The sequence below is a fragment of the Moschus berezovskii genome, chromosome 4 (genome assembly GCF_049115385.1).
Source record: "Moschus berezovskii isolate FMDL1 chromosome 4, NW_MosBer_1.0, whole genome shotgun sequence".
NCBI lineage: Eukaryota > Metazoa > Chordata > Mammalia > Artiodactyla > Moschidae > Moschus > Moschus berezovskii.
In genome coordinates, this window is record NC_142463.1 from 40,837,728 (window position 1) to 40,854,297 (window position 16,570).

Genomic DNA, 16,570 nt, shown 5'->3' on the forward strand with positions numbered 1-16,570 from the left:
TTTGTTGATGGGCCAGACTATATTGTTTTTATATAATTATGTCTTAGCAAACCCATCACTTAATGCATCCACCTTCTCCTTCCATCTGTTCTTGAACCATTCACGCATTGATCACTCGTCCACCCACATTTGATTTGTCACATTCTCAGTGCCAGATGCCATACTGCTAAATGTCAGAAATACAGCAAACGGAAAGACATTCTCTCTATACCTCACAGTTTTGTAGCGTACACTGACAGATAAGCAAATAACTGTATCCCGTGTGAAGAGTGAGATAATGCGAAACAGAAAAGTGTTACATGGTGTAGAAAGAATGCTTTATTCTGTCTTAATGGGGTCATGGTAAGTGAGACATTTAGAGAAGATCCTGAAAACTGACAACATTGGTAAGAATTTTCAAGCACTTTATCAGAATAAAATTGATTAAATTCTACCAAATAGACAAAAATATATACTGTACATGGCTCTTTCCCATACAGATTTTTATAGCACCTGATGAAATCTTTCTTTTTCACTTCCCTTCATTTCTTCCTTCTTTTTATTCTCTCCTCCTTTGCTCCTTCTTATCTCCCATCTTTCCTCTGCTCACCCTTATTTTTCTGTTGTCATACATGTATTGAATCTCTTCTCTTGCAGTAGAAAGTTTGAAATTTTTTATAGTTTAATTAAAATTAATGCTGCATCTTACTTTTTCTTACATTTCTGCCCCTCCAATCCCAATATAATCATCAAAGAAACTGTCCATGGAGCTTCAAAAAATTAGAATACTTCGTGACAAATCTTTGCCAAGTTATTGAAAGTTGTCTTATTGATATGCTGTTCTTGAATACTAAGAATTATATAGTGATATCCTGTTGCCAAGCATAATTCTTTGTAGCTTTAGTTGAGGCCTTTGAAGCCAATATGAGGGGAAAGCTATTTTTTACATATTGTATTTGAATTGTGAATCTTGGAGTTAGAAGGGACTTAAGTTACTGGTCTTTTTTTCCATATGGTTAAAAAAGAAAAAGATTTGTTGCAATCATTGTAAGTGATCATTTAGCTTTTGTTAAAATATTTTGAAGTAATGGAAATTTATTAATAGATCACAAGTCTTGCTGTCACATATTTGAATGGCTCTCATATTGAATGGAAATATTGCTCTTTAAAATTACCAGTGCTATGAAACTATAATGATAGTTTCTTTTGAAAGACTTAAAATGATAATATAATTTATTTGGCATGAAGATTACATAATAAACTAAGAATATTAAAAATATTTTAAAAATTTTCAAAAGCTTAATAAAGCCACTTTAAATGCCTTTATCAGTAAATCTGTTAAACTCAGGCTCTCTCGTTTGGTAGGTTGACACAGACTATGTGGAAGACACAGTCTTCTTACCTTGTGATCAAAAGGGACCAAAGGGACTAATGGCTTAAAATCTAAATTTTAAGATTTGGTTTGGATAAAAGGAATGAGGTTGTCAGAGAAATATTTGGAAGAGGTAGATATTTTCCCTTTCTCCCATGTGAATGGAAGAATGTTTTATGGAGGAAAAGACATTTGAGGACAGTTTTAAAAGGAAGAAAGGATGAGAAGGGAAAAAATAGAAATTTGGTCTACTATACAAAAAAGCTTCAAAAGTAAGAGAAAAGAAGCTAAAAAGTGACTAAGAAATGATTGAATTGTATACCAATTTATGAGATGCCAAGTCCAAACAGAAGTTTTGTAGATATTTCTATTGGACTATGGCTATACTTCAGAGACATACAAAGCTAAATTTTATCACATTTATCACTAGATACAAATGTGTTTAAGATGATTCAGATATGTTCAACACTTAGAAACTTTTCAGTGTTGTATTTTTTTCTTATTTTTGCTCTTTGTACCAGTCTTTATGGATCCAGGGCTTTAGTATATCCCTTTACACTCTTGCACATGGGTGACTGGAAATAAATTGAGTTCTGCATTGCAGGAGTTTATTTAGGGCACATTCAGGAAAAGGTTGTGTCCTGCATATGGTATTTTAAACAAACCTGGGGCACAATTTCATAAATAAGGTTTACTTTGGTATACTTGACCAAATTCATGGGATCTACCTAAAATATTAAAATAAAAGTTGAATATGGTTCCTTCTGCTTTTGTTCTGTTGATAATGCAAATAGATACATGATCAAATGTATCTATTTGATCAAATAGATACATGATCAAATTCAACAGGTTTCATCATCTGTGTATCTGGTAAATTTATTTTAAAGAAAGTTCAATTGTTGTGTCCCCAAAATTTTCTATAGATTATTAATTATATATAAATACATAGGGACTATGATCATTTGAACATTGACTTTTAAAATAAATCAGATTCAAAGAAGCAGAAAGAAGCTTGACAGAATCTTAATTATCTTCCCATCTTCTAGAAAGACTGTACCTACCCAACTAGTAAACTTAGAAAAAAAAAGGAATACAATATTTTCACCAGTATCATGCTTTGAGACATTTGTCCTTGAATTTACAGATGATATACTTGTAAATAAATTCTAACTAAATATTAGAATTCCCTTTTTAATAATTGTATCACATCAGCTTGCACAGGATGAAGGTAGTTATGTTGGTGGCTTTGCAGTGGTTGAATATAGCACTGCAGAGCATGCTGAAGAGGTTCAACAAGCAGCTGATGGTATGACCATCAAGGGAAGCAAAGTTCAAGTTTCCTTCTGTGCCCCGGGAGCACCAGGGCGAAGTACCTTAGCAGCATTGATAGCAGCTCAACGTGTGGTAAGTTGTTTTTTTTTAAGAACATAGAGAAATTCAAGTATCCAAACTAGTTAATCATTGATTGGACTTCCATTATATTTTTATTACATGAAGACATTCTTTTTTTTTTAATTGACTAAATAATACTTCTGCCAAATCAAGCCAGGAGTCAGTAAAATAGAGGAAACTGTGTTTTGTAAAGTGTATCCATCTCAAGAATTGAGGAAATTTTTATTTATTCAGTAAATGTTTGAGTTCCTGTTCTGCAAGTTTTGATTGCAGCATGCCCCCTTTTTCAAAAACTGTTCATAAGTGTGCATGTTGGACTGACTTCTTTATTGGAACTGTCTCTTATACTCCCCTCTCTACTTCTCTGGTTGAAAATTCCTTGTAGGGAGCAACTATTCCTGCTTCACAGTTTCTTACTCCTTGCACCTAGAATAGTAAGTACCCATTGATCAAATGAAGGAAAAAACACACTTTTGAAGGGTCCAGGGAAGACTTCAGAATTGCAAAGGTGACATTTGAATGTAATGTTAAGGTACAATTTTGAAATGTTGATGGGAGTGGAGAATACGATTGCCAGATGAATACAGATTTTGCATGAGACATACTTACATTAAACATGATCCACAGTTTATCTGGCACCCTGTGTTTTTACTTGCTGAATCGGGCAGGCCCAAGGAGGGAGAATGAGTGATTGAACATACTCTGGTTGTGACAAAACCTTTCCAGCAGTAGGAGGAGACGAATTTTCATGCTTGAAAAGTGGAAAAGGTGTAGGTAGGCTGAGTGTGAAGAGATGTGTGGTGAAATGGTAGTTCGATGCAAGCAGAGGGAGGGCTGGAGCACTCACAGCTTAGATGGAACTTAAGCGAGGGCAAGTTTACAAATTCCAAAGGGAATTTATAAAGTATGTATACAAGATCATAGTTAAGACAACAAGAAATCACCTAGTCTGGAAATGGTTTGTAAATGATAGTGGAGAGAGAAGGAAAATCAGGGGCGGGAGGGAGGGCAGAAGAGATGACAGGTTGTCACTGGTATCCTCCTGTCATTTCACTTGCCCTCCTCCTCGTATTCTTTGATGTTACCTCTGGTCCTGGATGTCTTCTCCCTTTTTGGTTTTTCCTTCCCTTCTTAGGTTCTTCTGTCATTCTCATCCTCGACTGACATAATTCATGACTTCAGCCATTCTTCCACTGTCAATTTCATTGCCTCTAGTCAAGTTGTCTCTTGGTTGGATTGGATTTGCTGGGTTTCTGAGTCTGAATCCCTCCAGTCACCCACTTTTGCAGTCAACATGCTCTGTCTTCTTGGAGAAACACAGACAACTAGGTGACTTGGTGCTGCCGCAGCACCATTCTTTATCGCTGACTCCCCAGCAAAACTAGTTCAAATCTTCACTCTTTTCTAGTCTTTGCCCTTCTTTCTATCTGATGGTCGTGGCTGACACTTTATAGAAATATACAGGCCATGTGCTGGACTCATTCATTTACTTTCTCTCACACTCCCTGAGCAAAAGTGCCCCACTTTTTACTTCTTTTTTCTCTTTAATAGCATTCATTCCATAAATACTTACTGGGTACCTGCTACATACAAGATGTATTAGAGGTATTTAGGATTCACCAGTGAACAAAGGTCCGTCTAGTCAAAGCTATGGTTTTTCCGGTAGTCATGTATGGATGTTGGCTTATAAAGAACGCTGAGCGCGGAAGAATTGATGCTTTTGAACTGTGGTGTTGGAGAAGACTCGAGAGTCCCTTGGACTGCAAGGAGATCCAACCAGTCCATCCTAAAGGAAATCAGTCCTGAATATTCATTGGAAGGACTGATGCTGAGGCTGAAACTCCAGTTCTCTGGTCACCTGATGCAAAGAACTGACTTCTTGGAAAAGACCCTGATGCTGGGAAAGATTGAAGGCAGGAGGAGAAGGGGATGACAGAGGATGAGATGGTTGGATGGCATCACTGACTCAATGACCATGAGCTTGAGTAAGCTCCGGGAGCTGGTGATGGACAGGGAGGCCTGGCGTGCTGCGGTCCATGGGGTCGCAAAGGGTCGGACATGACTGAGCGACTGAACTGAGTGAACAAAAGAAAGCTCCTTGCTGTCATGGAGGGAGTGCTCTGTTTCCCTCCCACCAAAGCCGGGGCTCATGCCCCCGCCCATCCTCGAGAATCTGCCTCCTCTACTTTCTATTGACCTGTTGTTCACTACCTGCATCCCATTTGCTTATGAACACACTCGAATCTTTTCCTTTCTAGATGCAGAACAATTAGATCCCATAGTCACTTCTTTTCCTTCTGTTTCTCATTTCCTTCTCAGCCCAGTGCAGTGTAGTTTCCGCCTCCACTATTAAGTGAATCTGTTCTCTTTAAGATTAACAGGAATTTTGTGATCAAGTCACATAGGTGCTTTTCCGTCTTTCTTTGCCTGGTTTCTTTGCAGCATTTAAAACCAACTGCCTACTGCCTTGAATTCCACCTATCATTCTTTTCCTCTCTAACTGTTCCATCCTTTCCTTCTTTTTCCCAGAGGGATGCTATCAGTAGACCTCTCGGCTGGGCTTCCTCACTCTCTTCCTCTTCATCACTCCAGTGGCTTCAGTCATTGCCTATCAGTGATGATTCCCACTCTTATGTTTTTGAACCAAATTGTTCTAAAGCACTAAATCTGTATGTTAAAATGATTATTAGACATCCCCTTTTTGTTATATGAATAGTTCAATTTTAGCATTTCCAAATGGAAACTGTTTTTCCCTGGGAGTTTCTTTTCTATGTGCTGTAATATCTATGTGTGGCATCTGTTCATTCAGACTAAAACTGTCAGAACTAAAAACTCAATCGTGATTGATCTTCATCTGCTCTCCAGTTCAGAATGCCAAGAATCTTAGCAAGTCTTTCAGTTCAACATCCTGATACCGATTAAATCCTTGAGACTTGTCAGCATCTGTGTTACTTTACTCGGGATCTAATTTTTCTCACCTTGATGATTTGAGTAACCTGCTATATGATGGCCATGTCATTAGTCTTACCTATTCTAATCCATCTTCTGCAGTGCCACAAAAGTGATCTTTCTCATCCTCAAATCAAATTATGTCATTCTCTTGCTCAATATTCTTTAATGTGTGCATAAATTCAATTCTTTACCATAGTAAACAGCGTTTCTAATAGATATCATGGTTAGATATTAGTAACAGTGAGAAATCTTAAATTTTTCTCAACCTTAAAAGTAATTTACTGCATTAATTTTTTTTCTTATGGGTTCTTGGTACATATCTTCTATCAAGTTTTCTGTTTAAAAAAGATCAAAAATTGGCATTGAACTTTATCAGAATATTTCTACAACTATTGGGATAATTATGTGATTTCTCCCTAAGTTCATTAAAGTGCTGAATCACATTGACAGACTTTTCTAATGTTATACTATCCTTGTGTTGTAAATCCTCATTGATAGATTTTTTTCCTATGTATTGTTTGACTTCATTGTTTAATATCTGTTATATGTGCAGATGTTCTCATGAGTAGAAATGCTACATTTGGGGGTAGCATTTTTGCTTAATTTTGAAATTGAGAAAACATTGACCTCATTAAATGTTTTTTTTTTCTCTGAACCCCTCCTTCTTTTCTTTCTGTCCATGGATCAGTTTGTATACAGTAGGGGTTTTCTGTTCTTTGAAAGTTTGAGAGAGCTCATCTGTGAAACTGTGTAGACTTCGTCCTTATGTCTCTCCCAGAAGGAAATCATTGATCACCACTTAAGTTTCTTCTGTGAATATTAGAGATATTAGTTTTATTTTTCTCTGTGTGGGATATGTGGCATTGGATTATAGTCTACAAATTTATCCACTGAGTTTTAAAATTTATTGACACACAGCTATTTATAAAATTTTATTTTTTAAATGTGTCATGTCTAATCTCCTCTTTTTCATTGTATGTCTTGTTTATTTGCATTTTCTTTCCCCCAGTTAGTCTTGCAGACTCTTTTGCCTTTCAGAGAAATAGTGTTTGTGTACTGTTTGTTTTTTCTGCTGCTTATTCTTGCCCTGTGTTTATAGTCTTCTTGCTTCTTTCTTTGGACTTACTCTTTCTCTCCCATCTTTATTAATATCAGTAGTTAGCTCCTCTGTTTTCAACCTATGTTTCCTGATGAATGTAGTTAAAGTAAGTTTACTTCTGTAACTAATGCTATAGCTATGTATCTTAATTTTATATTATGAATATTTCAATTTTTAAATGATTTCCTTTTAGCTTAACAGTTTTTCTCCAGGTTATAGCTACCTAAGAACTTTTAAAAGCCGTTCTTCTGATATAGGTTTCTTTTGATATATAGTTGACATACACCATTATATTAGATTTTAGGTGAATATCTAATGATTCAGTATTTACATATATTGTGAAACAATCACCTCAGTAAGTCTAGTTAGCATCCGTCACCACACATAATTACAGATTTTTTTTTCTTGTGTGGGAACTTTTAAGATCTATCTCTTGGCAGCCTTCAAATATGCAATAGAGTATTATGAATGGTAGCCATAGTCACTGCTGTACATTACATTCTCAGGACTTGTCTTAACACTAGAGTTTGTACTTTTCACCCCCTTTGCATTTCACTCACTCTTCACCCAGTCCCTCTGGCAGCCATCAATCTGTTCTCTGTATCTGTGGTCTTGGTTTGTTTTTGTTTTGAGATTCCACATATAAGTGAGATCATATAGTATTAGTCTTTCTCTGTCTGACTTATTTCACTTAGCATAATGCCCTCCAAGTTCATCCATTTTGTTACAAATGACAAGATTTCATTCTTTTTGCGGCTGAAAAATACTCCATTATCTATATACATACCACATTTTGCCAGGGCTTCCCTGGTGGCTCAGATGGTAAAGAATCTACTTGCAGTGCAGGAGACCTGGGTTCAATCCCTGGATCAGGAAGATCCCCTAGAGAAGGAAATGGCAACCCACCCCAGTATCCTTGCCTGGAAAGTTCCATGGATGGAGGAGCCTGGCAGACTATAGTCCATAAGGTCTCAAAGAGTTGGACATGACTGAGTGACTTCACTTTCACCACATTTTCTTTATCTATTCATCAAGTTTTAGGACACTTACGCTGTTTTCATATCTTGGTTATTGTAAATAATGCAACAATGAATATGGGGGTCCATATATCTTTTGGAGTTAGGGTTTTTTTGTTTCTTTGGATAAATACCTAAAAGTTGACTTGCTGGGTCACATGGTAGTTCTGTTTTTAATTTTTTGAGGAATCTCTGATCTATTTGCTAACACTTGTCATGTTGTCTTTAAACTTGTCCTTTATTTTTGTTTCCCATTTACTATTGAATAAATTAGAATTTTCTTCTGCTTTAAGAGTGCTGTGTTTTCTTTTATCCTGTGGGTGATTATTCCTAGCTTATTAACACCCAAGGCTGATCAGCATCTCTTCCTTCCTTCCCACATTCTAAATTCCATCCTGCTGCTTCCTTCTATTCCACCTACCACCATATTGAGAATGCATAAATGACATCTTTAAGATTGCCTTAATTTGTGTGGTTTTTTTTCTTTTCTTTTGGCAGGGGGGGGGATCATACCATGCAGCTTGCAGGATCTTAGTTCCCTGACCAGGGATTGTACCCAGGTCATGGCAGTGAAAGCACCGAGTCCTAACCACTGGACTGCCATTCAATTCCCAACCTTAATGTTTTTGTTTGTTTTTATGGTCTTGGTTTTTGTATACATGATTAAAGTTACCTACAGTATTACATATCTTAATTTCCACATATCATGTAATATCATGCATTTATTCTTGTTTTCAGAAAGGATATGCATGTAGTAAAAACTTTTGAGACTGTGTATGGCTGGAAATATTTTTTATTTCTTTTCCATATTTAATAACTTCAGTTCAGTTCAGTCGCTAAGTCGTGTCCGACTCTTTATGACCCCATGAATCACAGCATGCCAGGCCTCCCTGTCCATCACCAACTCCCAGAGTTCACTCAAACTCATGTCCATCGAGTTGGTGATGCCATCCAGCCATCTCATTGTTGTCCCCATCTCCTCCCACCCGCAATCCCTCCCAGCATCAGACTCTTTTCCAGTGAGTCAACTCGTCGTTCCTTAGCTGAATATAAAATCTAGATTCAAAGATTTTTTTCCTGCCGCACTTTGAAAATATTGATTTGTTGCCTTCTTAAATCCAGTGGTGATACTTTGAGAATGAAGATTATATTAATCTGCTTCTTGTTTTGTTTTGGGATTTTTTTTTTTTTTTGAGATATGTTCTTCCTCACTGGAAGTTTTTACTATTGGGGGCGGGCAGGGCTTTGATGTTTCTAATTTCATACCAAGAAATGTGAGCAGGTGTGTTTTTTTCTGTATCATAATTGGAACCCTTTCATTTTGTGTTCTTGAGGGTTTTTTTTTTTGATTCTGGGAAATTTTCAGCCATTATTTCTTCAAAGATTTCCTTCATTTCTAATCCTTCCGATACTCCTTTTATGTAGACATTAAGACTTCCAGTCTCTTCATTGCCTTGGTTTTTTCTTTTGTTTTGTTTGCATTTTTCATTGCCATTTTATTTTGTTGTCAGTTCCTGCTTTATCCTTTGCTCATATATTCTTTGATCTTTATCTTACCTGACCTTTCAGATCACTATTTTGTTTTTCAGTCGCATATATTGTACTATTTAACAGATCTATTAAAGCACAGAGTAGAGGTTAAGAATAATTCTTTATGCGTTTCTTCAGTTCCCTCACCTATAGAATGGGGGTATAATACCAACCCTGTAGAGTTGCTTTGGGGCATTAAGTGATTTAGTCCATGTAACAGGCTTAGAACAATGCCAAGTTTATACAGTAAGTGATGGCTGCTATTATTTTTTCCCAAACAGTTGTGCTTTTTGTACATCATATTTCTAATTGGTTGTTCTTTATAAATGCTTCTCCATGTTTCATGTTACCAATAAAAATTGTTATCTTTTTTTAGGTTATCTGCTTTGTTTAGTTAACATTCTTATTATTTCCTATCATCTCTTATAGGTGCTTCGGTTTGTTGCCTTTAGTTTTTGTGGCTGCATTTTCCAGGTGTCTAGTTACTTTGTTCTGTGATTACATATTTCTGTTGGTAGTGGGGTGGCGATTGGCTTCTTGTATGTGAGTGTGTAGACATTGAGGGACTAGAGGATAGACAAGGAGAGCTGGTTTTTAAAAACTGAGAACAATGTCATATATTTAGCTATCCGGTTATATGTATATGAAACCCATTCATCTTTGTTTCATTTTAGAAGGTTAATGAATCAAGACCTTAATTATAAGAAAATATTGATTTGTAAAGCAACCAACATTATTAAACTTTAGATCAACATTATAGTAAAGTTCTTCTGTAGTATCAAAGTATTCATATTGTGTCAGGTTACCTCCCTGTTAGTAAACTCAGATTCCCTTGATATCTTGCCCCTTGCATGAAGAGATTTATCTGACTAAATTGTTAGTTCTCTTAAAGCCAATTTCTATTTCACTGAAACATTCTATGAGGATTTCGGTGTATGTTGCATGAATATCTTACTTAGAATGCTGTGCTGTGCTTAGTTGCTCAGTCGTGTCTGACTCCTTATGACGCCATGGACCACTGCCCACCAGGCTCCTCTGTCCATAAGGATTCTCCAGGCAAGAATACTAGAGTGGGTTGCCATGCCCTCCTCCACGGGACCTTCCCTACCCAAGGATCAAACCCAGGTCTCCCGCCTTGCAAGTGGATTTTTTACCAACTGAGCTACCAGGGAAGCTCATATCTTAGAGTATCTTATTATAATTAGGAATTGTGGTAGAATGTATACAAGTGTATGACATAAAACACGTTGTGTTTAGTATAAAATAGATCTTATCAGACAAATGAGAATTTCCAAAAAAAAAAAAAAGCCGTTACAGTTTCATCTTTGCGCTTACCCATGTTCTAATTTTTGTATTTCTTTATTCATCGAAGAGGCACAGTAATCAAAAGGGCTTACTTCCAGAGCCAAATCCAGTGCAAATCATGAAAAGTTTAAACAACCCTGCCATGTTGCAAATTCTTCTACAACCCCAGCTCTGCGGGCGGACTGTTAAACCAGGTGAGCATCACGTGTGCTAATGACATGTAGAATATTGGCATGAGGTTAATTGTACTGTTTTACATGAAAAACACATTTAAATTAGTCCACAGTATTTATTTTTTCTAGAATTTATCAATGAATTTTAATTAATGATCTGAGGTGGAAATATGTTTTGACTCTTTTTGGTAGGCACAAATTGCTTATGGATTTCCTGATTTTTTTAAAACTAAGTATTAAATACTAAACCTTCAAGTGTAGTTACTGGTTGCCATGAATTTCTAAACTAGGTTTCACATGGTTTAATAAGGTAATATTTAACATACTACATTGTTACAGCTCATTTTAGCAAAAGATATGATACTTTTCTATGTAATATTTTTGGCAGAATTACTTTGTTAGAAAGTGCTAAAGATCAGTTTCCTCTCTGCTGTTATCTTTTTTTTTTTCATGGTGAAATTGTTTTACTTTGTTGAAAATGATGAAAGCAATATCATTTTCTTAGTATTGTGGAAATTGTTATAATATTGGCATGCATTAAATATCTGTCTAGTATTCATTGGAGGAGTTCATTTGTCTTTTGAAATGCATAGCTGTACATACACAAAATGTATACTTTATCATTAGGAAGTGAATGCCTGTATTCAACATTACGCTTTAGATTACAAATGTTTAGATGAAATGTATTTATTCTGTTTCAGTTCCAACTGGTCTAACGCCAACTAGCATACTACAGTTCTGTTGTAGCACTAACTACCTGGAGTTAGCACTGGTGCTGTGAGTGAGGGCTTAAGTCCCCAACAGGTCTGCCCCTGCTTCAGACACGAGCCACACTACAGAGGTCTCCAGGCCTGTTCTGGCTAACTTGCTTCAAATTTGGGGCTTCCTGTGATACCACAGGTTCAATAATGTGTTCAGTTCAGTTCAGTTGCTCAGTCATGTCCAACTGTTTGCAACCCCATGGACTGCAGCATGCCAGGCTTCCCTGTCCATCACCAACTCCCAGAGTTTGCCCAAATTTATGTCCATTGAGTTGGTAATGCCATCCAACTATCTCATCCTCTGTCGTCGTCTTCTCCTCCTGCCTTCAATCTTTCCCAGTATCAGGATCTTCTCCAATGAGTCTATAGACTCCCATAACTTAGGAGAGCACTGTACTTACAATTACAGTTTTGTTACAAAGGATGTAACTCAGAAACAGCATAATCAAGAGACTTAGGGCTGTGACTTGTAGGTCCTAACTGCAGAGCTTTTATGTTCTTTCCCTGTAGGATCAGAGCACATTTGCCTCCCAGCACACCAATGTATTAATTAACCAGAGATCTCTACTGAACTAGCTTCAGTCTCTAGAGGTTTTATGGGGGTTTTATATGTAGGCATGACTGGCCATGTAATTGAACTCTTATCTGCAGTTCTCTTCCTCTTCCTGGACGTCTGGAGGCTAGGCTAGTATTTATCTTGGAGAGACAGCAGTGAGCAGTCCTGAAGAGAGATCTTAGTTCCCTGCTCAGGAATTGAACCTAAGAAACCTAAATGAAAACCAGGAATCCTACTCACCAGGCCACCAGGAGTTAGCGGCTAGAGGCAAAATGACCCTGTCTCTTTCCCCCAGTTGAAAGCAAGAATGTTTCAAGGAGGCAAAAACTATTAAAAACAGGTATAAAGTTTTTTATTAGAGTCACAGCACAATGTATGGGAGAGCATATGGAGAAATAGTGTATTTAAGGCAGAAACAAGGCAGAAAAACACACCCAGTGAGGAGTGCAGTGAGGACGTGATTTAAATCACATAGAACATTGTTTCCCGATCTTTGTTTACATTGGGTCAATTATTATCATTTTTTAAATTAATTATTTTAATTGGAGGCTAATTACTTACAATATTGTAGTGGTTTTTGCCATACATTGACATGAATCAGCCATGGGTGTAGATGTGTTCCCCATCCGAGCCCTGCTCCCACCTCCCTCCCCATCCCATCCCTCAGGGTCATCCCAGTGCACCAGCCCTGAGCACCCTGTCTCATGCATTGAACCTGTCTGGTGATCTCTTTCACATATACATGTTTCAGTGCTATTCTCTCAAATCATCCCACCCTTGCCTTCTCCCACAGAGTCCAAAAGACTGTTCTTTACATCTGTGTCTCTTGCTGTCTCACAAATAGGGTCATTGTTACCATCTTTCTAAATTCCATATATATGCATTAGTATACTGTATTGATGTTTTTCTTTCTGACTAACTTCACTCTGTATAATGGGCTCCAGTTTCATCCACCTCATTAGAACTGATTCAAATGCATTCTTTTTAATGGCTGAGTAATATTCCATTGTGTATATGTACCACAGCTTTCTTATCCATTTGTCTCCAGATGGACATCTAGGTTGCTTCCATGCCCTGGCTATTGTAAACAGTACTGCGATGAACATTGGGGTACACTTGTCTCTTTAAGTTCTGGTTTCCTCAGTGTGTATGCCCAGCAGTGGGATTGCTGGGTCGTATGGCAGTTCTAATTCCAGTTTTTTAAGGAATCTCCACACTGTTCTCCATAGTGGCTGTACTAGTTTGCATTCCCACCAACAGTGTAAGAGGGTTCCCTTTTCTCCTCACCCTCTCCAACATTTATTGTTTGTAGACTTTTTGATAGCAGCCATTCTGACCAGCATGAGATGGTACCTCATTGTGGTTTTGATTTGCGTTTCTCTGATAATGAGTGATGTTGAGCATCTTTTCATGTGTTTGTTAGCCATCTGTATGTCTTCTTTGGAGAAATGTCTGTTTAGTTCTTTGTCCCATTTTTTGATTGGGTAGTTTATTTTTCTGGAATTGAGCTGCAGGAGTTGCTTGCATATTTGAGATTAATCCTTTGTCAGTTGCTTCATTTGCTATTATTTTCTCCCATTATGAAGGCTGTCTTTTCACCTTGCTTATAGTTTCCTTTGTTGTGCAAAAGCTTTTAATTTTAATTAGGTCCCATTTCTTTATTTTTGCTTTATTTCCAATATTCTGGGAGGTGGGTCATAGAGGATCCTGCTGTGATTTATGTCAGAGAGTGTTTTGCCTATGTTTTCCTCTAGGAGTTTTATAGTTTCTGGTCTTACGTTTAGATCTTTAATCCGTTTTGAGTTTGTCTTTGTGTATGGTGTTAGAAAGTGTTCCAGTTTCATTCTTTTACAAGTGGTTGACCAGTTTTCCCAGCACCATTTGTTAAAGGGATTGTCTTTTCTCCATTGAATATTCTTGCCTCCCTTGTCAAAGACAAGGTGTCCATAGGTGCATGAATTTATCTCTGGGCTTTCTATTTCATTCCATTGATCTATATTTCTGTCTTTGTCCCAGTACCATACTGTCTTGATGACTATAGCTTTGTAGTATAGTCTGAAGTTAGGCAGGTTGATTCCTTCAGTTCCATTCTTCTTAAGATTGCTTTGGCTATTTGAGGTTTATATTTGGCCAATTATCTTGTTTCTTTCTTCACACCTGACTGATCCTGGGACCCTCCCCCCAGATGTGTGAGCAACTTTTTGATAAGATGGATCCTACCACAGAGGCCTGTGGGTACATGTCCACAGTTATTATGGGGTGAGGCCCCCTCCTTTTTGACCCCCTAAGAAGCCTTCCTGCACACATGCACACAGTGAAGTCTTCCTTGACCTTAGGCACCTTATCTCTTTGCTTTAGCAGAACTCAGCTTGTGCCACTAGCTTTGTCCTTGGAGTGTCTGGGTAAGAACAAGCCTTGAATTTTACTCTACTTGACAAACACCAGCTGTCCACCTATGGGCCTATCTGTCTTCTACCTCAATATCACATGCTCAAAGCCCCCATTCTCTAATCACATGTTAGGTCTTTCAGGTATGACCAGTCCCCATTCTGAAGCCATGTAGGGGCCTACCCTGAGTCACTTCATTCATTAGCATAACAAAAACACTCCTATCTGCTGGGGAAACCCTCCAGGAACCAAAGACCAGTTAAATTCTTTATTATACCAACAATGTTTGTATTAAGTACTTAATATCATCATCAATTATTTATGTGTAACAAGTATCTTCCGAGGTATCCAGCTCAGCCTGTTATGCAGTCAAATATCCCTCCTACAATTTTTTTTTTCAGAATTAGATGAAACTTTCAGTTCAGTCGCACGATCATGTCTGACTCTTTGTGAACCCATGGACTGCAGCACGCCAGGCTTCCCTCTCCATCACCAACTCCCAGAGTTTACTCAAACTTATGTCCATTGAGTCGGTGATGCCATCCAACCATCTCATCCTCTGTTGTTCCCTTCTCTTGCCGTCAATCTTTCCCAGCATCAGGGTCCTTTCAAATGAGTCAATTCTTTGCATGAGGTGGCCAAAGTATTGGAGTTTCAGCTTCAGCATCAGTCCTTCCAGTGAATATTCAGGACTGATTTTCTTTAGGGTGGACTGGTTGGATCTCCTTGCAGTCCAAGGGACTCTCAAGAGTCTTCACCAACACCACAGTTCAAAAGTATCGGTTCTTTAGCGCTCAGCTTTCTTTATAGTCTAACTCTCACATCCGTACATGACTATTGGAAAAACCATAGCTTTGACTAGATGGACCTTTGCTGGCAAAGTAATGTCTATGCTTTTTAATATGGTGTCTTGGTTGGTCATAAATTTTCTTCCAAGGAGCAAGTGTCTTTAATTTCATGGCTTCAGTCACCATCTGCAGTGATTTTGGAACCCCCCAAAATAAAGTCTGTCACTGTTTCCATTGTTTCCCCATCTATTTGCCATGAAGTAGACTGGATGCCATGATCTTAGTTTTCTAAATGTTGAGTTTTAAGCCAGCTTTTTCACTCTCTTATTTCATCAGGAGGCTCTTTAGTTCTTCTTTGCTTTCTGCCACTAGGGTGGTGTCATTTGCATATTTCTGGTTATTGATATTTCTCCCTGCAATCTTGATTCCAGCTTGTGTTTCATCCTGCCCAATATATCACATGATATACTATGCATATAAGTTAAATATGCATATACTATGCATATAAGCGGGGTGACAATATACAGCTTATGGTGACTGCAGCCATGAAATAAAAATATGCTTACTCCTTGGAAGAAAAGTTATGACCAACCAAGACACCATATTAAAAAGCAGATGCATTACTTTGAAACAAAGGTCCGTCTAGTCAAGGCTATGGTTTTTCCAGTAGTCATGTATGGATGTGAGAGTTGGACTATAAGGAAAACTGAGTGCCAAAGAACTGATGTTCTTGAACTGTGGTGTTGGAGAAGACTTGAGAGTCCCTTGGACTACAAGGAGATCCAACCAGTCCATCCTAAAGGAAGTTAGTCCTGAATATTCATTGGAAGGACTGATGCTGAGGCTGAAACTCCAATTCTTTGGCCACCTGATGTGAAGAACTGACTCATTGGAAAAGACCCTGATGCTGGGAAAGATTGAAGGCGGGAGGAGAAGGGGACGACAGAGGGTGAGATGGTTGGATGGCATCACCAACTCAATGGACATGAGTTTGAGTAACCTCTGGGAGTTGGTGATAGACAGGGAGGCCTGGCGTGCTGCAGTCCATGGGGTCGCAAAGAGTCGGACACGACTGAGTTACTGAACTGAACTGATGTACTCCTTTCCCGATTTGGAACCAGTCATTGTTCCATGTCCAGTTCTAACTGTTGCTTCCTGACCTGCATACAGATTTCTCAGGAGGCAGGTCAGGTAGTCTGGTATTCCCATCTCTTAAAAAATTTTCCACAGTTTGTGGTGATCCACACAGTCAAAGGCTT

The 16,570-nt window shown here is 38.0% G+C and overlaps 1 protein-coding gene across 7 annotated transcripts in view; it reads left to right on the top strand.

Annotated features, from left to right (window-relative positions):
* The window catches only part of RAVER2 (ribonucleoprotein, PTB binding 2), a 149,711-nt gene that overhangs the window by 48,716 nt on the left and 84,425 nt on the right, over positions 1 to 16,570 (top strand). For all 7 annotated transcript variants that reach the window (XR_016037198.1, XM_055404091.2, XM_055404092.2 and 4 more), the window contains exons 4-5: positions 2,564 to 2,755; positions 10,713 to 10,839. Coding sequence is in view for 6 of the 7 variants with exons in the window: in XM_055404091.2 (XP_055260066.2) it covers positions 2,564 to 2,755; positions 10,713 to 10,839 (319 nt within the window). In the remaining variant the exon portion in view is untranslated. The remainder of the gene's footprint in view (positions 1 to 2,563; positions 2,756 to 10,712; positions 10,840 to 16,570) is intronic.